Source organism: Perna viridis, chromosome 1, assembly GCF_037379345.1.
Source record: "Perna viridis isolate PV_CMFRI_1.1 ecotype Kerala chromosome 1, ASM3737934v1, whole genome shotgun sequence".
Classification (NCBI taxonomy): domain Eukaryota; kingdom Metazoa; phylum Mollusca; class Bivalvia; order Mytilida; family Mytilidae; genus Perna; species Perna viridis.
The window spans coordinates 47401976-47428031 of NC_142445.1; the positions used below are offsets into that span (position 1 = coordinate 47401976).

The window sequence follows — 26056 nt, forward strand, 5'->3', positions numbered from 1 at the left end:
CCTTAACTTTAACCTGCAGATGACTATATATCAGCATGATTCTACATATGTCAGCTCACAATCCTCAGAATGGCATGTGGGGTTAGCAGACTTGCAGTGCAGTACTGGTCACCGGAAGTGAAGGGTCTATAAATAGCATGGGAAATCCCAGTGTTTTCACAAGATAGGGGTATATTTAAAAATCATTATGGAGATTAGGCTTCACATCACAAGAAGCAAAATGCACCTATAAAATGTACAGAAATGTTTTTCCTTTCAGAAACTCTTTAAATTTTTAAAATAAGATGAGAACTTTTTTCACAGCACTAAGAGGAACAGGGGTAATTTCTGCGTAGGACTATTTTTGCGTACGTTCCAAATGCTCATTGGTTGAATTGGTGGTCTGTAACCTCGATACATCGACTAGCTGCACCCTGGCTTGTATTCAGAACAATTACCTCTGAGTATATTAACTTTGAACAACAAATAAAGTGACACATCAAGCCTACTTTCATTTTCAAATTTTCGTTAACGTTGCAGGCAGTACATGTATGAGGTAGATTTTACTGAAAAAATATATGGCATCAAATTAATTACTGTTTTGATACAGGGTACAAAATAAACTAAGATATGCAGTAAAATATGGATAAATTTTGTAGTGAGATCTGAAACCGGAAACATGACAATATATCATATTCATTCATTAAACGTAGAGTTCTTCGTGATGTCATCACTTGTAAACCTGTGATTTGGTTTTGGTTGGCAAAAAAAAAAAAAAAAAAATGGGTGGCATGGTTGTCAACTTTAAATCATCATAACTTTTTCACTTTTTCATTTTTAAAGATAATTAGTAAGAGTTATAAATTCGCATACAAAATATAAATTACATTAGCTAAATGAATCATTTTACAGAACCAAAATTATATATGAAATAACAAAGTTATGAAGTTTTGAAAATTGGGATTGTAATCATGGATTTGTCTATTGTTTATTTAGTTGTTTATTTGCCAACCAATTTAACACTTAGGGATATGCAAATTAGAGAAATATGACATCTCTTATGAGATTGGTGAACTCTCCTATACAATGAAACGCGTCGCTTAGTGAATAAAATCAAAGCATGTAGGCCTAAAAACTTTTTCGTGGTAAATCATTTAGGAAAACTTAGTTTGATGATTGACAAGAACCATGCACAAGCCGTGACAGCTATTAATTGGGGTTGCTTCCACCACAGGGGCTTGCTCCCACTATCAAATAAGCAGCCCAACCAGTGGCGGAACCAGATGGGATGCAAGGTGGGTGCATACCCTTTTTAATAGCAAATTTGTCGTTTTCATTTGTAAAACTTACCTAAATAATGGCAAATAATGTCCTAGCACCCTCTTTTTCTGAGGAATCCCGGCCGAGTGGCTCCCCTCCTTTTCAGTATTTTGAACTTATGAACCAAACTTTTCAAGCATTTATTACCTTTGGGTCTGCCTATGCAGTTTGTAAATTACACGGATATTCATGATACAGTAGGCTATATATATATGATATCGAGAAATCTAAAAATTAAAATTAAATCATTAATTACGCTGCCTACAAAAAGCTGGATCAGGCACATGTCAGATCGTGTATTTTAATCAGATTGACATTATTGACAAATTGACAAATGTCTAGATACCCCGATAGGCTAAAGCTATGCTATAGCACCGCAAGAAATGTAAGAAGTCTACCCAGCTTAGATCTCGAAACCCTTGTGGTTATAGAAAGCGCTTCCAAGACTCTGTTATGAACTCCATAAAAAGCGCATTGCCATCATGCTCTACATATATGTGCTAAAATGAACACTATTACTCAAAATATTATATATATATATATATATATATAGATACAACGTCTCAGAATGTGACGATTCTATTCGCTACACTGCTCCATCGGATCAAATTGATACAGGGAAGATATGTAAACGTATAGAAAGGTCTGAAAAATTCCCAACGATGTTAGAGCTGTCAAATTTGCGATGCAAATTCTTGGTCGTTCAATCCGCGGGACTCGTACTCGTACCGCTGTGACAACTACGGCAACACCGTCGGAATAAAGTCCAGCGACCTAGACCACTCGGCCAGCTAGGCGATATTAAAATATAGCTTTCGCTGGCCGGGTCATTCCTCCTCGTATATATATAAACAGGCATGCGATGTGTACATATACTGTGCGTGAAATCGAAAATGAACATGTGTGCTTAAAAAGAACATTTTAACTACATGCCAACTTTGTAACATTTTAACTCCGTGCAGTAAATACAAGCTTTTAACTTTTTACCTTTTTGTGTGAAATGACATTTAAACTACAGTTATGCTAATGCGAAATGACTTTTATGCTACTGTGTGAAATGCCTATATATATCCCATAAACTTTTCTTATAACACAATGATGATGTGAACATCTTTTAAAACTTTTATGTGCCAAACGATTTGTTTTATTGTGACTAAACCGAAATATACACCCTTTAAACTTGGACCAGGGACTTTGACAGGTCACTCCTACAACAAAGTCTATATAATGTGTAAAAATAATTGTAACTCCCCGGTCTTTGTACTGGTTAAACAGTAAGCCTATAAGATTTGACACATGCATACTGTGTGTTGAGAAATTATTCAGATGTTAGATATGTTATATAAGTTACAAAATTGGTAAATTGATTAAGACTAAGTTGTGATGAAAATACTGAGGAAGGGTGTGTTCTCAAAACAAAAATGTCAAAATTTACCAGTAATAATAAATAATTACTTATAAATGTATATTAATTATCACTAATTGTCACAGGAAAAAAATAATGATACTGGTCAACTTCTAACTGTTTCTTTAATCTTTTAATTGGTAGTAAATTTATATGGTTTAATAAACAGAAAGACACAATGATTTACAGCTTACTAATGTATAGTTTAGGAGAATAAAAATTTTGATATTTCTTTCTCAAGACATGGGTACAGTTCATTTAGTCATCATTTTTATTATCCCTCTAATATATACTCCCTGATTGGACGCAAATATAATATGCAATGAAGGTTTTAAGTGTGCAAAGCAATTTTTTAATCCAGTTGGAGTGCCGGAGTGCTCCGAAGACGGAGGAAACTATCTGAACTAAACTGAACTTGCCCAAATTGCCCAATATTTGCGCATGTAACACAGTTTATACAACTAAAGATCACAAAACCCACAAAAGAATCCTCCCCTGGGACCGCCACTCTGACAAACGGGAAAATATGCCATCGGTAAGCAAGCATGCATAAATATTGAATATTTAACGAACACGGTATTTAGCTTTTTTTTTCAGACATTTTGTTGGTTATAAGCCTTACTTTGCAATAGCCAATCAAAATCATTGTTTCATTTTGGAACGAAATTTAATTTACAAATTTAGAATTGGTCGTATGTCACATGTAACAAAGATAAACTTGTAAGTGTATGTAATCCACAACTGAAGTTTTTAATGAAAAAGATAAATAGGAATACCCCATTTTGTTGTGTTTCTTAATTAAAGATTTTAGATGGACCATGTGAGTCTGTGACGAATTCTGGACCCTCCCAGTCCCACAACTATCTTCAGATCTTTGTCTTTGACACTGTCACTTGTATACGGAAACTTGTACAATACAGCTTAATGTATGTGTCAACAAAGTTGATATAACAGATCCTCTCCTACTGTTAAACAATGGGCGTGTTAGTAAACGTACATTAAACACATGCAGGATTGAAATCTTGATTCTTTTCCTTTCACTGAGTGACCTACACAATGTACACTTACGTTAGGTACACAGGATAGGAACACAGACGCACATCACATATTATAGGAAGTCCCACACATTCATGTGGGTCACAGAACTTTGCATTATCAATAAATAAATGTAACTTTGAGTACAAATAGCCCCATCTCTCATCTTAGCAAAGCCTAAAATCATATTACATGCACTACCTGTATTGGGAGACTATACTTTTAAGTAATTTTTTGGCAGTGGCAGCTTGTCCACGCATTCATGGAGGGGGAGCCTCTACAGGCTAATCCTCCACATATCTGGTTTGCGTCAATAACACATGGTATCCTGACATAACTGACGTAACAAATGATGATAAAAATTAATTCAGAATTATTACAAAATACACATTCAACAAACTTTAAAGATTATTTTAAACAAAGTTTGCACATCCAGAAAGATTGTTTTGGCACATGATTCAGTCTAGCACAATGTTTTTAAATCATACATGTAATGCTGCCATTCCAGACAGCAGGTATGAAACATATCCATTCACACTGGTCCTTCTGTGTAGAAACTAAAATTTTAAGAACATTTCATTCGGTTTTTAACACATGGGATATTTATATTTTCGGCCAAGATTAATAATTTTTTTATTAAACATCTGGTAATTTAAAAGACGATGCATCGACTTCGGCACCAGTCATCATAAGTTTTGTGACTTGTCTGACCAACATACAATGTAAAACCAGTCCATTTTCAAATATACAGTCAAACTAGTATAGAACACAAAGAGAAAATTGTACAGTGTATTAAATGTGAACACAGTTCGCAATGACATTAATAATCGTATATTTGCAGATAAGTTTGTAACGAAACAGGTGTTTCCGCCACGATTCCTTATGTTTTTTTATGCAAACTGAATGTGTGGACAATTAGCCTGAAGAGGCTCCCCGTCCAAGAATACATGGACGAGGAACCACTGCCTAAATTTTTAGTATAAGATTTATATAAATAAAAACTGAGTAGATTGATATTGTAATTAAGTACTTTCAGCACAACTCAATCATGGCTAAAAAGATTTTTTCTTTACATGTGTATACATGTCCAGTTTCCTCTGGATCTAACAAAGATTAAATTCAATTGTTTGACTGATGTTATGACAAAGGTTGATGTAAAGGTCAGGTCAATTATATTCTGCCTCAGTGCACATATTTTTTATTGTTACATTGATTGGAAGGTCACTGGATAATTGGCATTAACATGTACCAGTCTCTTTTGATGGTCAGTAAAACCAATCAGATAACAATAGACTTATTTAACAAGTTCAGTGCCATAGGGCTGATCATTGGCCCAAAGTAGTACTCCTTTCAATGCCAGAGGGCCCATGCATCGGCTCCATCAAAAACTTGTTGTTTTCTTGGCGTCACAGAAGCAAGGCCTTTGTTACAACAAAATGTGACTGAGAGGCAAAATGGGAGGATCCATAAAGGAAAGTTTTGGTAGTTCACCAGTCATTTTATCAATCAATTATATATTTTTTTTAATTTACTTGGCTGGATGACTGGTGGACCTAAAGTTACATGAATTCAATAAACAGTGTGAATGCATTCATTTAAATATTTGAGCCTTTGCTAACATGAACCTTTTCCCAATTAATTCTTTGTCTTTTAAGATTGTAATTGAGCCGTTATTTGATTTATATCAGATGTTAGAAATAAATGTTTGATTTTTGTCCTATTTTTCTATTATCACTTTTTCTACGGAACGGAAAGCCACCTGTCTGGTACTATTCCCTGCATCCCAAAAGAAGCTGCTGGTGTTGTTTGGTCTAGGCATGCAAAACTCGTAGAGGAAGCTGATATCGGAGATCAACCAAAATCACTTACAATTTATGCCCCATCTTTATAAAGCCACACCGAAATTTGAAATAACCCATCCATTGGGAGCTGAGATAATCAGAGGGAATGACAGATGGACAAGGTGGTTTTAATCTTGTTCAGTGGTGGTTAAAAATGATAGAATGAAATAAAAAATAATACCAATGAATACACATATGGAGGTGGATATTGGTCACTTTTTTTATCTTGAATTTTTTTAATTAAAAAAGAGTGGCCAATGTAAATTTCCATACACAGATCATAATTTACTGTGCGTAAGTTGATAAGATTAACAATGTAAATTCTATATTCTGAAAAAATGACACATATAAAGTGATGTAAATAGAAATGATAAGTTTTTTAACCATTGTACATTCATTTTTGTCAAACTTAACTGCCTCTATCCGAACAAACACACTCTTGGCAAAAACAAAAAGGTGAAGTGCTCCCTTGAAAAAAAGGCACAATCGGTATTGTCTTTGTCCGTGTATTAAATGGATCGGAAATTAAATCAATCGTAAGATAATGTTAATTTTAAAATCTGTCAAAAGCTTTCATAATTTGTTAGTTAAAAACAATAAATATATATATATATATATGGATGGTGTGATAGGTAGGATTCACCATGCTTGTATCATGTCAGTCTTTCAATGTTTTGTTTGCATTAGTCCTCCTATACTGCATTACATGTGAATGTATGTACGATGCAGTAAAATTATGACCACGCATGCCTGTAAAAGGGAGATCTTTCAATAAAAGTGTTCATATATTTTGAAGCTTATTGGTGAAACTCCTCCTAAACCTTTCATTGAATGGAAAGACAATTGGATGAAAACTAAATAAAATATTATTTTTACCTGTATTGGGTGAATAGTATTTTCCATGAAATCATTTTTGTCTAATAGTACTCACTGCCCTTCTTATGTTTTTTTTTCCAAAAAAAAAAAATATCTGTATTACATGTACAATATAAGTTAAGAGCCTACAACAAATGTAGGTAAAGTGAGATAGCTTCTTTTTTTTCATTTATTTTATTTCTTTCCTCTCGACAGTGTCGTTTGCATTTTGTTCATTTATGTTCACATTTTGTAATTGTTTTTTTAATGTTTAGCTTAGCTGTCTTGTCAATATTTTCAGACTTTTCATCAATGGAAAAGCAATTTAAAAAAAATGGTAATTGGAAACAAGTGCTTGGTATCATTCCATCCTCTTGACGCCTCTTATCGGAGGCAGCATTGTAACATCATACAGTCATTGCAACGAAACGTCATAGAATAAAAGCTCAGAAAACATTTTTGAAAATATGTCTGGCACTCTCTTAGAGAAAACTCTGGCAGTCAAAGTGTTAAGCATAAAACTGGATACTTATTCGTTATTAAATCTATCCATCAGTTTGAATTTTGCTAATACTTAGTAAACACCCTTAACACAGGGAAAGATCCCTCGATAGAGGGACACTCACCGTTATTCGTGTATAATAACTAAATTGAGGGTTTGCTCCCAATCTGTGACATGTTGCATCTTATGTAATTGGCTCAAGGCAGCTTAAAATGTCTTTTTTTTTTCAGCTGGGTCAAGAAGTAAGATATTGTTTGATGTTGAAATTACATTATGGATGGTTAGTAAATTTAGTTTAAACAACTGGTTTTAATTTTTTTCGCAAAAAGTCATGATCACTGCTGTATACATGTAATTAGAAATTTTGACAGCAATCTTACGTTCACATGATTTTGCAGTTACCATGGTTACCATAATGAATATTGTGAAATATAAGTTAAATTTATCTTTTCTTTAAGTAGTTCAAAACTTATTGTCTACAGAAATAAGATTCAGCAAAACTTGAGTACTCTTGCTCATTCACAACAGTTACTGTACAAGTTATATGGCATGACCTATCTAACCTGTTTTAGGTAAAAACCTGTCAACATCTTAATTTATTAACATGAATCTGGTTTTTGATTATATTACTTCAATAAAGAATATTAGCAGTTATGTATTTTTTAATACCCTGATATATTTATTTTTTCATTATAAAATGTATTTTAGATTGTCCAATTGGAATTCTTGTTGATTTATCAGAGCCTACATCTGCATCATTGACTTTATCACCCTTGTCATTAGAAGAAGAAGAAGAGGACAAAGAAAATGCTATTCCTCTGACAGGTAAGAATCATAGGGCCCCCTTATGCTTGCAAAGTTTAGGTGATTTTATCGAAAAACCTGAAATAACTGGAGCATCCCCCTCTTTGGGATTTCTGGATCTGCCACAGAAAATTTATTGATTTTGTATTGGTTTCTGCATACATGTAAATGTGAATTAAACTTTTAAAAGAAATCGCAGCTCAAGATGTTGCAAAGCGGAGCCAAAAGTGGAGAGCTGTATGGCAACGTAGTCCAGAAGTGATTTGTTGCAAAAAGAATGCAAAGTAACAATTAGATTCACCAAAAATTATTTCATAAACTAAAACAATGTCATGAACGTCTAAAAATATGACTAAAACAGCAGTATGTACTAAATGTATGTTAATTTATGAGAGCATTATATTACAATCACTGTCATCCCTTTTACTTTTGTCTCAAACTCAATTTTTAAGACAAACAATATTAAAATGATAAATATACGTATGCATTTAGGGTTCAATACACATTATATACTTTAATAATAATAATTGTTTCAAAGAAATACGAATATTCCATGATCTGTGCTGACTATGGCTTAAAATGAAACCAAATTATGCACAAGACTTATGGGCAATGCCTACTCCATATTAATGGATTCTTTTTGTTTCATTCAATTATTGATATAATTAAATGGTATTTTTGGTCATATATGAATTATTTTTTTTAGAAAGAAGTGTTCATGTTTACATTGTTTCTGTGTTTTTAGATTCAATAGAAATAGAACGAAGTGCTGATGCAGAAAGGAGACTGAGTCTTACATTGAAGAGTTCAGGTGATATTCAAAGCAGAATTTTATGTGATGTTACTGAGCAAACTTTACAGAGCAGTGCTAAGAAATGTGCGAGTCCAGGTATTAACCCTACTTGTTTTGTTGTAGTTTTTAGAGTCTGTTTATCACCATTAACCTAAAACTGCCAATAAGTTTAAATAACATTTAACCAGATCCAGGCTTATCCAAACGATAACTAAGAACCACACAAGCAAATCTGTTCAAATTTTGACATGATACTATAATTCTTTTGGCCTTGGAATGGAGGTCAAGGTCAATCATTTCAAGTATTACATTTTCTGTTCAGAAGTTATGGCCCCTTTTCTCGTCAAAAATTTTAAATGTCAGGGTGTTTTTTAATCACTTGATCTACTTACTCTATACTTAGATAGTTATCTACTTAAGGTTAGCTTGTTGAACCATATTATTAGTCATAGGGTTTGGTGGTGATACCATAAAAGCCATAGATGTTCAGAATAATAAAAAAATGAATTTAATGCACCATGTATCATCCAACTAATTTGCACTCTTATGAGCTCCTGATGGATAGCCCATATGATCACATATCACTATTGCAACTTCAGATATTTGCAGGGATGAAATGTTTATCATGAAAACTTACAATGTTACACGTATACTCATATACAAGAAAATAATAAGGTTTTAAAAATTGTTTTACAAAAAAATGTTTTTGCAGGTCTGAGGCTGATTGACGATGAAATATTTGATTTTGATATTGCAGTATCCCCAGGAATAAGGTAAAATATATTTCTTAGAATCCTAAGAAACCTTTTGTTTGGCTAATTGTCAGTGGTCTTTGATAACAGGTAAACTGACTGTCCAGTTATTGCTATTGCTATATACCTACAGATAGTCCAGTCAATCTAGCCAAATTTTATACTTAAAGGAGAAGACCATGTTATTGTGCAAGTCATGAATATCGAAACTAATCTGTTAAATATTCATGAAAATTAAATTGAAACAAAATAATTTTCTTTTCTTAATTAATTAATCGAGATTTATAAATAGGAAATTTGAATTTCCCACACCTATGGGCACCACCATGATCAGTTGAACTGTGATGTCACGAAGTCGGTTTGTAAAGTAAAAGTAAATAGGTAATTGATTATGATGTCCCAAAAATAGCAAATTTGGGGCTTTTCTCCTATAATTTCAACCCAAAATAGATAGAAGAAGAGATTGAGGCACAACATGTAAGCAAATATCAGACATCATTGACTAACAACAGGATTTGCAGCCAGATGACTAGTATTTGTAAGGAAAATTTTATGACTACTTCCGTGTAATGTTCCTGTTGCTGGTAAAAAAATTTGTAGAACATTTCTCGTTATCATTCATGCAATCGTAAGCTTGACAAGTCATCGTGTTTTTTTGATTAGATAAAAAGGATCGTAGAAATATTTGCGGAATATTCTTTGTTTACATATCATTTGCAGTACTTGCATCAGTACAAAACTGACTTAGTGACGTCACGAGCCAATCAGAAACTATCGGTAAAAATCAATAAAGTCTGACTATGATCTTCCTTCAGATAGGAGAATTCTGCAAGATGGCTATACTCTTATATTTCAAGGATTTCAAACTTTGCATAGCCTTGAGCATTTTATAAAAGCGCATTTTGCAATAAAGTTTATATAGTTATTTATTTTTGTTTACGTGGGTATGATTTATCATAAGAGCCTATCTTAATGCAAAGGTGGTCTTTCCCTTTAATCTAAAGATAAGCACAGAAAAATTTCTAACTAAATCTAACATGCAGAAACCTCAGAATGAGCATTTTAAATTTCCTTTGCAGATAACCATTGGAAAGGGAAGATAACTATGTAAAAATACTTTACTACGAATTCTTTACTTTTTCCGATAAAGTAATTTTATTCATAATCTTGAAAAACCTTAAAATGGTGACACAGCCTTGTAATTCAATTCATCCTTCATTGATATTATTACTTAAACTGTTTAAAACAATAATGACGACAAAAACTGTAGTGTGTTTATTGGATATAAAATTCTCAAATTGTCAGTGTAACACAGTGTTTCACTCATATCAGAATTAATTCACTGTGAATGTAGTGTATATTCATGTTATACACTTCTGTCAACACAAATCTTAATTTCCCCACTATCTACCAGCTGCCCTTCTCAGTGAAGATTATGTGGATGGAGGTACAGTGCCTCCAGCTAACATAACTGAGTCACCATTTCAGATATGTTTGTAGTTTTATTTCTGCCTACATCTCAAACTACATTTTTGTATATTAAGTAATTCTTATAAAGTTTAATGATATTTCAGTTACAGGAAAAAAATAGAATTATTTAAATAATGCAATTTTATCTTAATTTTACTTTTGTGGAGACATACATGTAGTGGAGTCAGAGTGGAGCAAAATAGTGAAAAATTTAGAAATTAAAATTGAGGTTGATGGTAATGAATATGTATTTAAAATTCCAGGGCTGAAGAAGTTTCAAAAGAAGATGATGATGAAGTGTTTTTTGGTCCAGTTTGTTTTACTGAACAATTAAAAAGAACTGCTATACAAGATGAAGAGATTCCTCCACTGAGTCCACTCAATGCAGAACAATTTGCTAATATGGTGAAGGAGGCAAACTATGTGGCTTATAGAATTAAAAATTCAAAAACAAGCTCAGGTGAAGATTCCTCACCTACTGTTAAACCTAAAAATAGTTCTTCAGCTGATGAGCAGACAACTCCATACACAAGACGCCACAACCGTTCAGGTACCTTTACGAAGTGTCAGAGTCCCTTGGAACTTTTACCTGAAGATGTAAGAAAGATTTTACCTGTGATAGATGATTCTAAAAAGAAACTACCCTGTGATAACAAGGAATCTAATGTAAATGGTGCTAATTATAGTGATAAACTTAATCAAGAGTTAGTGAATAAAAGAATTGAAAACAATAGATTGAATAATAAAACTACTGGAACCAGACTAAAACCACCCTCTAAGCTACAGGCATCAAAATTAGTTCAGCCATCATTGAAGGTAAGGCCTAGACATTATTTCTCTTTTCTCCTAAATTCCATGGTTGCATTTTATTTTGTTTTCAAGTTAAAAAAATGTGGCAGTCATGGTTTTTTAAATTTTTTTCTTACATTTCAATGTTAGTGCTAAATGATTGCCAAATGCTAAAGAAAATGACCTGGTAATAATAAAAACTGCATACCGGTCACCACAGTGGCAAAAGAAATTTGAAAGTAAAATAGTTTCCAGTATTGGGAGTGAAAATTTTCAAACATTGTGAAATAAATTCCGTTTTGTTCTAATTTCTTTTTACACAAGTTGATCATCTATATCACTATTCACTGTTTTGTTGATATAAATAATATATTTAGGCATTAGAGTTTTCTCTTGCTTAATCATACATTAAACACAATTAATGCTACATACATAGAATGCTTATAATAATCTCTGAAAGTATTTGATTAAAATGACTTTTTTTTTGTATACAGCAAGTATACTTAAAAACAATTCTTTCCTTTTTTATATGGCTTATTCAGTTTCAATATGGCTAATGATTAGCAACTTTGGCTAATAAACAAAAATGTCTACCGCTAACAAAGTATTTTACCTACATGTAGCAATTAAAGTAAAACCTACTTGTAATGTGTGGAAATGCAGTGTTGATTAATCTTCTTTGGAAAATAAAATGCCTAATTCTAGTTTGGATTGAATCATGCAAACCTTTTGACTAGATAGTGTACATTTGAACAGATAACCTTTGACATTTTAGCATTGAAGTTCATTTGAAAATTTTAAATGTATTTAATCTGTTTACAGTATGGAAGCAGCTGTGAAAGTCTTGAAGGGAAAGATAGTAGGTCATGTGATGGGGAGTCAGATACAAAATGTAGTGTTACATCTGACTGTAGTGATGTACAACCCCAGCCTTCTAATATAAAACAGACAGTAAGTAATACCTGTATTTACAGACATGGTTTTCTTCCATTTTATAACAGAATTCTGCCTTCCTTATCTGAAAGTTATGTTTCTCTTATTACTGTATATTTCCAGTTTCGCCTATTTCCGTTTTATTTGTTTGCTCCATCAAATCTTGTCAGTATTTAATAACTGGAATGGCTTTTCATCAATTGAAAGACAAACACTGTTCATATAATTGACAAAAGCAGACAACAACTAATATCTAAGAATTAGAAGACATATCGTTTATACCATGAGGTAACCAGCAGTAATGTATTCTATGTTATTAGGTACTTTTCCAAATAAGATTGTAAATTAACATTTATAATGTGCTAATGAAATTAAAACTACAAGATGATATGTTTTGGTGTTTAACAAGACAAAAAAAAAAAGCTTGTCCTTTATTTGACTTCAATTTAAAAAATAATCATGACAATAGTAGTGAGTAGTAAAAATCATAGTTGGATATCAAATGCCACCAACCTAAAGTTAGAATACTTTATGTTCATAGAACAAATTTTTTCACATACATCAAAACAACAACCTAAAAATACCAAACACTTACTCATAAAAACTATTATTGATGCAAGCTTCAGGAATTCCTTTTTTTTGTGTAGAAAATGCAGAATGTTGGGAAGACAGGGATTGCAAAAAAGTCTAAACTTGTAATGCCAGGAAATCATTTGAATAGATCATCTAATTCTTCTCTGAATTGTTCTTTGAATACATCCACCACTGAAAGCAAGAAGACCTCAGTTAAAACAAGTAGGTTATTAGGGCCAAAGACAGGCATTAAAACAGCTATCAATGCCAGTACACCTAACAGAGCACCACCTAAAATAAATGGATCCACAGTTACAAAGAATACTGAAAGAAGAAAATCTGGAGAGTCAACAAGAAGAAGTTCACCTAGATTAAAAGCTAAGCAAGGAAATGACGTAAAGAAAACTGGAGTTCCAGGACTGAAAGGACCAATCACCAAACTGTCACTGATGAAACCAGGAGATTTACAAAAACGTTTACACAAACCATCTACTGCTACAGAGAAAGGCCCTTTAAAAGCTGTCAAACCCATGGAAAATCTGAATGTTTCTGTCAACAAAAAGAATGGTTTGTTTTACTGCCTTGCTTAGCTATGATATGATTTGTCATTATCAAGTATCATTTACTTCCTGCATGAATATATTACACTGAACAGGACATGTGTTAATTTTTATGGACCTATAATTTTGATGACCAAATACATGTAGTTAGCTTTTTAAATTATTAAAAAGAATATAATCAATTTGTTAAATTTGAATATTAAGTTTTAACCAAAAAATTTATTCTTAAAAATTATTTTTTGTACAAAATTTTTTTGTTTGTTTTGCACATAGTAATTTTTCTTTCTTGAAAAGAAAATCATGTCAGATGAGCATTTTAAATACCAGTACTATATGCTTTTTATTCAGTTGAATGAGAAGTTTAGGTTTTCTATATAGGTATATTAAATTTAATAAATTAAAGTAATGATCTTAGGAACAGTAAAATTGTAATATATGGTCATTTAACAACCTGTTTAAAAAAATAACATATCTGGATTCCCAACTCCCAAGCTATAGTTTTTAAGCATTGATGCAGAAGGGAGGCTTTTTTTTATCAGAGGCAAATAGATAAAAAAATTTTTGTGAAATATTTTATGATTAATATTTTTTATATAGTTCAAACAGTTCTGTACAGAAAATGTGCATGTGGAGGAAAATTTTTTAATGATACTCCATGGCATCAAAACCTTGCTTGAGTAAACAATTTGGCAGGATATTAGTGCCATGGTTTATTTATTGTCAAATAATTGCATCTGAATCTCAGTTGAATGCCCTTGTGATCTATTGACAAATTTTTAAAATGGAAACTGTTTTCTAGACCAGATATGAAAAAAAATCTGGATTCTTTTTTTGGAGTGCAGAATTATGCAATGCAGGAATGATGTAAGAGATGTGGTGTTGCCTGAGAACCTAGACTATTTTGAGCCCTTTTCTATACCTTAATAGGAAAACTCTATGAGTGTTTATTTTTACAGATACAAAAGTACAGACATCCAGACCCTGTAGTACTACATGTATATCAACACCAGTGAAACAAGACAAGAGAGTCAAACCTACACTTCTAGCTAACAACTTCACAACACCACATGCTTCAGGGTCAGTGCCTATTTAAAGATGAGTAACAGAAGTTGAAAAAGAATATGTCCTTTTAAACGGTTATGCAATCATATGAAAATTTACTTCACTGCGATTGGTTTTTATATTTATTTTATAAAGTTAAAGAAGTTGTTTTTGTTTTGTTTCATTTTATTTTAGTATTATTATTGTTGAATTTTCTTCAGTTCTAGTTCCACTAGTACACCAATGTCTTCCAGAAGGAAATCATTTTTACCAACTCCACAGAAATCAGGGTCTTTTAGTTCTATTCCTGGAAGGTATGATCAGCAATATTAACTACTACTCTTAAGTTCTGAGTTTTTACAAAATGTAAATATCTTCATTTAAAACTTTGATGTAATAAAATACACATTTAGTCAAATGAAAGTTCACACACAGAACATGTTAATAATACATTTAGTTTTAGTTTTGATATGTATTTGACATACTTCATAATATCACCATGTTTATGGGACTAACTGTGTCTGATATGGACTAAATCAAGTATCATAATTATACAACTCATTGAAGTGATGCATTTTTTCAATGAGATAGAAACATTGAAAACTTGTGTGATGTTGATAAAGAAAAAGATCCAATGTTATTACTTAATGCAGCACATTTCATGGTAATAATTCCTAAAGTTATTTTGAAAAATAGTTTTGTAAATACTGAAACGGGCCCTCTAAATACAGAATTGGGCATTTTTACTGCCCCTTTTGATAATAAAATGATTTAGTGTTTTAACTTTTCTTTGTTGTATCTTTTTATGCATAACCAGCCATGTTGGTTGGGATACATATTTTTATTGTCTGTATATCAGGCTGTTTCTCCTTATGCCATGTTCATTACATGATCTCAGGATGCATTGAAATTATATTTTTTTCCTATTAAGGGGAGATAATTCATATCATAACTCACATAATGCACTAAACGATTGCTAGGTTTTTATTAAAACAGCTGTTAAGACAAAAAAAGTTGATGTTATTTTTTGTCGGCAACTTCATGATGTTTCCACTGTTCTTTCTGTCTGATATTTTTTATGAAGCTACTGTCGTGATGATGAAAATATAGGCAGTATCCAATGACAGTGTTACATTAAAATGGACTGTGACTTTGCCAGTAAACAGAATATGCTCAATACAGAACATGAAATCTTGTCATTTCAGGCTCACTGTGATATTTTTTGCCATGACTTCAAAAAAAAAACAAAAAACTGCAGAACACTTCTTCTTTACCATTATCAATTAGCTAGAGGCCTAAATGTAGGTATAGGTATGAAATATAGGTATGATATTCAGTTTTGTGTTTGATATCTTACAGTCCATTGACCAGAAGGGGACTAAGCAGTTCATCCTCTAGACGTAGCCAGGTTTCTTCATGCAGTAGTATATCAGACTCTCCAGTCTTCAACAACAGTATCAATAGACCCACTATAGGATCAGCCAGAAAAAGTGTAGCCAGGGTATGTATTTCTTTGTGAGAATCATGCAATCAGGGATTTTGCTACTCTTTTATTGCAGCCGAATATCAGCTGTTTCCCAAAATGTTGAAAAATGTTTTTCCCATAGTAAGGAAAATTCCCAATTGTCAGGCATAATTTATTTGAAAACCAGGTAAAGAAACCAGTGAAATGTTCCTCGAGAACTGATTTCTTGGCCAGGTAACAAAGAACTGGGAAAAGTCTTAACCTAATGAGTATTGGGAGTACACATTTATGAATTTGGTATCAGTTTTCAGTTTCAGATTGGCATATGACACGTTTCTGTCCCCCATACTACATTTCCCAATGTGTTGAAAATTTGGCAAAAATTTCCCAAAAATAAAGGGTTAGGACTGCTTTTAAAGAAGGCTAAAAACCACTAATTCCACTTTCCATAGGCTTCTATGCTAATTTCACAATATTCAATGGCTTCTATGGACTTTACCTTAACTTTAACCTGCAGAGGACTATATATCAGCATGATTCTACATATGTCAGCTCACAATCCTCAGAATGGCATGTGGGGTTAGCAGACTTGCAGTGCAGTACTGGTCACCGGAAGTGAAGGGTCTATAAATAGCATGGGAAATCCCAGTGTTTTCACAAGACAGGGGTATATTTAAAAATCATTATGGAGATTAGGCTTCACATCACAAGAAGCAAAATGCACCTATAAAATGTACAGAAATGTTTTTCCTTTCAGAAACTGTTTAAATTTTTTAAATAAGATGAGAACTTTTTTCACAGCACTATGAGGAACAGGGGTAATTTCTGCGTAGGACTATTTTTGCGTACGTTCCAAATGCTCATTGGTTGAATTGGTGGTCTGTAACCAGAAGGAACAAAATCACTGGCAATTAAGACCATACATACAAAATGTGAAGGTTTGCAAGCCACTTTAAAAAAAAATTAGTGGGAGGGTGGCTTTTTTATTTTTTTTTTGTCAGAAACAGATAGACAATGCTTTTCTGTGAAATATATCATGATATATACTGCTCAAGCTGATAAATATGTATTATACAGTTCAGAAAACCTGCATGTGGAGGGAAAGTTGTGTTTGATACTCCATGGAATCAAGATCTTCCTAGAGAAACAGTTTTGCATAATATTAGTGCAGACATGATTTTCTTCTGTTTTTTTAACAGATTTCCGCTATTTCAAATCTAGATATTTGCCTTTATGATTCTTTTTCTATTGTATATTTACTTCTGATTTTTCCAATTCTACTTGCTTTGTTTGTTGACCTGGTAAAATCATCTCTGTTAGTGGCCATGCTTAATCCTGTGTTAAATAACTGCATCTGCTGAAGCATTTTGTTACCGTCAAGCATGCAGATTTTATAAAAATGAAACTGTTTTCCGAACCAGCACGAACAAATTCTAGATTTTAAAAAAATTTATTCTGCGAACTAATGATTGGAGACACAGGCGTTTTAGGGATGTTGCAATGCCTTATAACCTACGTGATTTTTTATAGCCTTATATGGATGAATAAATAAAGCAAGTTTCTTTAAGGTTATGGCTTCGGCTATATAAAAAATACTTTAGACTGATAAAAGACCCTCCCGCATCAGTTATGTCTGCCCCACTTGGGTGGGGAGACATATTGTTCTTGGCTTGTCCATCTGTCTGTCTGTCCATCATAAAGTTTGTCAGCACAACTCCTCCTTTCAGTTTTTTTTTATATTTGTCGAAGTTATGCTCCTTTGAGGTAAGAAATTTGCCAAAAGTCCTCATAAATTACCTTGTCAGTGCAACTCTTCTGAAACTATTGAACCAAATTTTATGAAACATGGTATGTAGCAAGAACATCATATGTACCTGAAATTTTTATCCCATAATTCATGTATTCAGTCTTTATAAAAGAACTACAGAGGTGGGCCAAATGGTTTTAGGTATTTCTTTCATACCATTAATCAAAAACTGTTATTGTCATAAAATACTTTTGTTTTTTTAGATTTCCAGTTTATCTGAAGCAATTGATAATTCACCCAGTTCTATTAAAGTAAGTGTAATATTTTAGGTTTAATGAACATGATTTAACACTGGGTTCATGTAACAGGGCTGAAATAAAATTTAGTTGTTTCTACAAAATAAGGTTTTGGTTTCATAAAAAATTCACACTGAGATTTTCCTCAAATCCTTCAGATTTTTTTTTTAAACCTTACCTTAGGGCTGTTCCAGTAAAACATACATGGGACCCGGGGATGGCATTTAAAAAAAAAAATATATACTTGGTTGTGGGTTGGTGGAAAATGCATCTATGGCATGGCACTGGGCTCGGAAATTCGCTTCTGTGAGTCGTTGTTGGGAAAATGAAGGATCATTCTGTTGAAAGTTGTTTTTTACTTTCTCGAAATGGTCCAAAATGAATCCTATCATTGTATAAACCTATAGTATAGTTGAGTTATGTGCTTATGTTGCCGGAAGTTTGCGCCATTTTTACAGGTGTTCCGCCCGGAAATCGCCCCGTGTTTGTTTTGACATTATTCTTCCGGTATTCTTGGGGTTTTGCTTCAGAGCAATGGTGCGACCCGAGACGCAAAAGAAAAGATGTCAACTTCCGTTGTTTGTTGATGTGGTTCATAAGTGTTCCTCGTCTCTTGATTTTTATGTAGATTAGACCGTTGGTTTTCCGGTTTGGATAGTTTTACACTAGTAATTTTTGGGCCCTTTGTAGCTTACTTTTCGGTATGATCCAAGGCTCCGTGTTGAAGATCGTACTTAGACTTGTTATTATGGTTTATACTTTAAATAAATTGTGACTTGGATGGAGAGTTGTCTCATTGGCACTCATATTACATCTTCTTATATCTATTCAGTGTGTCTAGATTATCATCAAAGCAGCTCTTCTACAATTAAACTTCTTTTGAAACTGAATTTGAACAGTTGTTAAATCACTATGTAGTCACTGCATATTGATATCAAGAATAACCCGTTCCAAAACTTCAAAATGAACGGGTATGGGCTATGGAGTGAATGTGTAGGTGACAAAAACACTAAATTATCAAAGGACAGGGCCTTTACTTTCCGTTCTTCATCTTAGAAATTGTCAGAGAGTCTACAACAATGGACAAAATTTCCATACCCTTAAACAAGATAGTCCCCAGTGTGCAATTGAGCAGAATTTTCCATATTGATCAACATCAATATTACTCTCTTGTTCCTCACCTGCACAGAGTGCATGCAAAGTTGAGTGATGCTTAAATACAGCAGATTTCCAGCTGAAAGTGCTAGGTATACAAGAAGAGAAGTTTTCTTGAAATCATCGATCCTCGATAAAACAAATGGATTTTAGGAAACTTCACACAACTATCAAGGCAAATCATATGGATACACACAGAAATTTCAACTGGTTAGATGAGATACAAAATAGTTAATGGTAATACACCAGTTTCATATACAGTCACTGTTGTACAGTGTGGATCAATAAAACTTCTGCATTATCTTCTATTTCTCTTAAATATACCAAATATCATTGATCTGTGATATAAAGTGGTTGTTAAAAATTTGCTATGGACAAATACTCTCACAATTGCGAATACCAGAAGGGTAATCCCTATATTCTGGCCTTCTTCGAGTTTGCTCTTAGACAAGACAAAAATCAAGATTTAGCTATGCATTGAAAAGAGGATATGTGTGCATAAAAATGAATGTTAATATATGAAATGATTTTAATGTACAGATATGTGAATGCACAAAAGGTAAAAGCATAAGTCTATACATGAATATATGCAACATGCAAGAAATAGGCAAAACAGCGAATATAAATATTTTCTAATCAGTGTCTTAGCTAGGCAAAATAGAGGACGCAGTGCCCCGCCCTATGCCATATTACCTCCTTAGTGCCTATTTATAATTATCTGAAGATTACACTTTTGTTAATAAATTAAACCAAGCCAGTTAAGAAGTGTCACCTTCATTTACCATATCCTGTAGTAATTAACCCTCAGGTATATCTTGGGTAATTATTAATGATCATTCAGCTGATCAGGGTTGTCGGATGACGATCATTTACAAGTAGAAATTGGATCCCGATTGGACCTATCACCATTTCATGGACAGCCAATCATTGGTTAATAATTATTTTCTTTTGTAAAATTAATTTTAAAAATATTTTCAAGTTGACAGGTCTATGGTATGTAGAACCATGGGTGTAAACAATTGCATGTTGCATATGTTTGTTTATTCAATATGTCAGTTATCTGTGTCAGTTCAATTCTTTTTAAAATTTCCAATATCGTCAACAGTACAGGTAATTTTTCAAAAGTTATAATTGCGTTAATTAGAGACAATAATATGATTTTGAAATTGAATTGGAGCAATATTGAATATTTGTTGCATTTCGTGCAACATTTTGCCTCATAGTATAACATAAATGTTGAGAATCACTTGCCCTTAATCTCCTGTATGGTGTGATAGTATACTGCTTTAAATTCTACAAAAGTAATGTTAATTTTTGTCTACACATCATTCTTGTATTATTTAATAAGAATACATACATACAAGAAAAGCAAAAAAAAAATGAATAAAGATATTTCTGTTCCTTTTTGGTTGAAAAAACATGCTACGTGTTAAAGTGTCCTCTTCCCTGCGCGCCCTCTATTTTCAAATCCTAGCTAGAACACTGATGTCTAAATAGAATGAAGCATTCATGAAATCATGCAATGTCTTGCTATTATCTGTATGAAATACATGTATGTCACATGCAGGTGAAATATATAAAAAATTAAAGAATCACCATGAGAATACTGTTAAAGAATATATATGAATTTTAATATACAGATAAATGAACACAAGCAGTAAAAGCGCTAGTCTATACATGAATATGTGCAATATGCAAGTGATAGGCAAAACTACAGAATATGTATAAATGAAATGAAGCATTCATGAAATCATGCTATTATCTGTATGAAATGTATCACTTGCAGCTGAATAATATAAAAAAATAATGTATCACCATGGGAATGCTGTTAAAGAATATTTATAAATTTTAATTTGCTTCTGTTGGTGCCTATAAAACTTGGGTTTTTACCTCTATGGGTGGGTAGGAGTGGAAAAATATCGCTTCTATGGGAGGTTACCCCAATTTTCAAGTGCCTTTCCCCCATCCCATGTATGTTTTACTGGAACAGCCCTTAGGCTTAAAATACCTTGATTTTTTATGTATGATTTTTAAGCAATTCAATTTATATACCTTAATATTCAATAATTTAATCAACTTTGCTGCACTATTGAATAACATTTTCATTAATTTAATGGCAAGATTAGATTCAATAGTTGATAACTATCCAGGTATGTAAAATTATAAAATGTTATCCGTATTTTGTTTGTTAATTTTATAGATTGATGGAAACATCAAAAACAGGTAAACAAGCATCACTGCTAATTGCTTATTCTTGTGTGTATATTATAGCTACATCATTTTTATTGGTATAAAGGATTTACTGGTAATTAAAAATTGCATGGTCTATGAGCTGACGGCATATACTCACTATTATCATTTTCTCAATAATCTGGAAGGTCTACAGAATAACTTTATATGATCTACGTTTACAGATCAAATATAAAAAAAATATGGCTCAATTTCAGGTGCTATTGATTCTTTTGGCCAAATTAGTAATTGAATAGATACTTAGTAAAATAATCTTATTTGAATTTTAATTGCAATCCATCATTTTTTTATGACCAAATATTCAAATTTAGAAAAAAGTGATAATTTTCTGTAAATCTCTGTAAATAGCTTGGTGACTACCATTTTTTTTTATATATATGAATATTTCAAATTTATGTCTGTAAAATGTATAAGTTTATAAGAAAAAGTAATTTCTTTGATTTTCATTAATACTAATCTATGTGTTCATTTTTGGGCATTTTTTAAGGCAAAAATGGGCCTCATTAGCGGGGAAAATTTTGAATGTTACTATATGCAAGCTGCAGAAGATATTTTCTCCACTTAATGCCACCATTTATGAGAAAAGGAGTCCCCCTATTTTCTTTTCATTTTTGGAATAATGGTAAAAAATTGTTCAACATATATATATCAAAAAATTTAATTCAGGCTTCTTAAATGATCAAGCCACCTTAATTTAGTAATTGTATTATGTAGTGATTCTTTTTGAATGATTAAAAGCACCTTCCATTAAATTTTTCTATTGATAGTTCGTGATATACTTTCTGTTGATAGTTACAAAGTATAAAACTTGAATGCTACAAAAACATCTTTTATTTTCGTATTGTCACTAATGCTTTTATTTAAGTTGATAGGCTGTAGGTATTTTTATGCTTTAAATACATGATAATACATTCTAGATATAGTGATTTATATATGTAAAATGTCATCTTTTTAGGCTGGTAGACCTCGGGTAGTACATACACCTCAACTACCACAGAAAGTGCAGTCCAAATGGTCTCCAATAAGAAGACAAAAACCTATAAGCAGGGATGAAGAAGTCATCAAATGTACTAAGAGGAAATTATAATTTAATAACTATTTTAACCGTAATTTTAATCTTTTTAAGTTAACGTAATTTTTGAGATACAACAGGTTTAGTGTCCATGTGTTCATTTCTCCTCCTTTGTCATCATATTTCAAACCTGGCCAAACAAAATCTCTTTTAACCATTTTGTAAATTGGTTTGCTACTTCAGATTTAATGAAATGTGAAATTCATGAAACATAAAAATGAATTATTTTTTAAATCCAGGTTAACTCTTCTATTGGGGATGTGTATGTCATTGTTATAGTTGTAATATATAATAATTGTCAAAGCTTTTGTTTGAGCTGTTGTTTTTATTGATAAATTTGTTTTTTCTTTGTGATTTTATTTTTCTATATTTATTTATTAGGGACAGGGTTCAGCTAAGCAAACCAAAAGTTATGATTTTATCAGCATAAACAGAGTTCATATAACTTTGTTTTTCTCATAATTTTAATATGAATCTGATTTTGATCTATGAAATATGTATTGAACTCTCAAAATTAACAAGAAACTATTAGGAGTACAGATTCATCTTCTAAAACAACAATGACATGTATTGCTTTCTATTTGAGTAAAAATAAATCGTTTTTTTTTTTTTATATATTCTGTTTTTTTCTTCTTCAAATATCAAATAAGGATTATTGAGAACCTCGATATGATTTTGTTGAATTTATTTGAAAATTATATAAATGATATCAACAAATTCAAGACAAACTAAGTGTTGGCATTTGTAAAGTCTTTATTCTTATTATGATCATTAACTGAGTGGATGATGTTGTATTTTGTGAGTATTTTTACTTTTAAAATATTGCTTTGAAGAAACAGGAATTGGTGTGTATACAAATCTATATTCTCTGTCAACTGTTATTTTCTAAGTTATAGTCTGAATTGAAGAAAAAAACAAAACAAATGAAAGTTCTCAAATAATAGAAAAATCAGTTTTGTCATAGTTTTATAATATTATCAAAGGACAGTTTTTGTTTGTTTTATCCACTTGATGTAGTGGATGTAATTTCTATTATGGTGGCAGTATATAACAACTGTTAGTGGCAATATAATTTTAATTTTTTTTTAATTTTTACTTCAAATAAGCAGAAATTATTGTTATATTAAATAAATTTTACATGGTTTGCAACATTTCCAACTAATCTTTTTGTATTGGCAATAACTGTCTGGATAATTTTTTGTTACATTGGTATATTCAGAATCATTATTATTTAAATGAATAAAATAAATATTGATGACCAGAAGCATAAACAAATTAATAGGCAACTATCAGTTTATTATAAATGTATGTTGTTAAATTCAAATTAGTTTTTTGGGGAAGGATTATCAGTTATTAAAGTGTACTAACTGCTAGCAATTATGATTAGTTAACGAACTTAAAGAAAACACTTAATAATTTGTACAAAAATGTGTTTTAAACCCTGAATAAAAAAGTTCTTGGTACTTTAATTCTAAAAATAAACTTATATGCATATAAATCATTTGAATTTATTTGAACTTTTGTAAATATGTGTTATCATATGAAAACTTGCAGCTGAAAAAAAAATTCTTACCATTTTTTTTCGTTTTGCATATATACAAGGTTCAAATTTTAGATGTATGCCAGACTGCTGAAGAGTTGTACATGTATCTGTTGTGTTATACATGTATGTCCCTGTTTATTTATCAGTAATCAGAATACCTTGTAAAGATTATTTTATACTTGTCAAAATTGGAAATAAGATCTTCCAGTAGATTTGTAACTCAGATTCACTGAAATCTATTAGTTATTCAGATTTGTAACTCAGGTTCTCTGAAATCTATTAGTTACTCTTTATACTCCTGGAAGGACTGTCACCAATTATAAAATGATACAAATGTGTTTCCTGAAATTAATTTTTCAGTTTGGAAATTATTTTGTTATCAGTATGATAGTATTATCTATGCTAATCAGATCAGTAACAAATCTATAAACAGTATCTTCCATTTCATTTCTTGTTATTTTTTATGGCCATCTGCTACCTTGATATATGATATCAGGAATGGGATTGTTCTGCAGATTCTGCCTTTACAGAGCTGTATTTTACTGTTGCACTATTTAGGTTTTGATTCTCCAGGACCAAAGTACCTTATGCCACTGGTTTATGCCAGGCACTTCCCTGCTGTTTCTGAACGAATATGCAGAACATAATCCATGTATAATTCCTTTTATATCAATTAATATCTCTTTTGAAATCAGTAAATATATTTCAGGCACTTATTCAGCTTAATAATATTCTATCATTCCTGCAAAAAAATTAAGAACTAGTTTTAAAACCAAATGAAGATTTGAGGGACTCTTTTTGGCCTTAAAAATGTTTAGAAATAAATTTGCTATAAGGAAATTTATTTTTTTGCAAAATGTGTCTAGAGGGGTCTAATGTGTTAAGCATGTTCTGGTTAACACACTTATCAGTCAAAATCTTCAATCCTTTCATCAATATTTTATAGTTGATAAACAGGAAGTGAGGAGCAGTAATTTTAACCAAGCAAAATTGGGCAGAATATTCAAATTGATAAAAAGTGTCTATTTTTTTTTTTTAAATCTTATGTACATCTAGGAAATATTTTTTTTAAGCAGAGTTTTGGATTGTAATTGCTACTTGAATTTTGGACAGGTTTCAGGTATTATGTAATAGGTAAAAAGATACGAAATTTGTAAATGTGTGTGAAGTTGGATTTATTACTATTGATATACAAATCATATACATACCATACATGTTGACCCTCCACATAAGGGGGAGACTCCTACAAAATCAATGAAGAAGAAATGAATCTTCCACATAAAAATATAAGATTTGTGGAAGGTTTTTGGTTAAAATTACTATATTTTTTCTGTGAAAAATATGAGATAAATGAGTTTTAACAAATAAAGTGTGCTTTTATTACGGGGGAAATCTTCCATGTGAACTTCCAAAGGTATGCATATCTCTGAAATCAGTATTAAAGATGAACATTCTGTTTCTACTTTAAAGGGGGAAAAAAATTCAAAATTATATGGGAAATGCCAATTTATGATCAGTTTTTTCACAATAATAAAAAAAATATTCAGTGCTTTCAGCACTTTGATTTTTATTTGACTGTTTATTTTTTCATAATTTATGGTTTTCTGTTATTCATTGTATTTCATCCCAGTTACATATTTAATTACCAGACTGTTTGCATTTTGAAACATAAGGCTATCAGAATATAATTTTTAAGTTTCTTTTGCTGTTTGTCCTGGTAGATATTTGTTAAGATTGCGAAATTTTAATAAACTTGAGAGAATTGTTCAAAACACATTTTAAAATGTTAAAAGGTCTCAAATGTAAATACCATAACAGATATTAAGAAAAGAGTATACATTATGTTGGAAACATGATCCTTACATGTAATTCAAGA

At 31.7% G+C, this 26056-nt stretch overlaps 2 protein-coding genes across 6 annotated transcripts in view; one reads left to right on the forward strand and one right to left on the reverse strand.

Moving 5' to 3' along the window:
- LOC148629066 (3'-5' exoribonuclease HELZ2-like) overlaps positions 1–110 on the reverse strand; it is a 39514-nt gene extending 39404 nt beyond the window's left edge. Inside the window, exon 1 of the mRNA XM_088543288.1 lies at positions 2–110. The gene's annotated coding sequence lies outside the window, so the exon portion shown is untranslated. The remainder of the gene's footprint in view (position 1) is intronic.
- LOC148629067 (uncharacterized) lies at positions 57–24622 on the forward strand. 5 transcript variants are annotated; one of them, XM_088543329.1, is made up of 14 exons: positions 3345–3424; positions 7168–7217; positions 7646–7762; positions 8487–8630; positions 9247–9307; positions 11020–11572; positions 12368–12496; positions 13126–13618; positions 14568–14688; positions 14874–14966; positions 16012–16153; positions 18128–18175; positions 21516–21538; positions 22521–24622. In XM_088543329.1, exons 2-14 carry the CDS (start codon positions 7211–7213, stop codon positions 22537–22539), a joined length of 1950 nt encoding a protein of 649 aa, XP_088399455.1. In that variant the 5' UTR covers positions 3345–3424; positions 7168–7210; the 3' UTR covers positions 22540–24622. The 5 variants fall into 5 exon arrangements, with proteins under 5 accessions (XP_088399445.1, XP_088399455.1, XP_088399427.1 ...); XM_088543319.1 differs by lacking the exons at positions 3345–3424; positions 21516–21538 and adding an exon at positions 57–169; XM_088543301.1 differs by lacking the exon at positions 21516–21538.
- The last annotated feature ends 1434 nt before the right edge of the window (positions 24623–26056 follow it).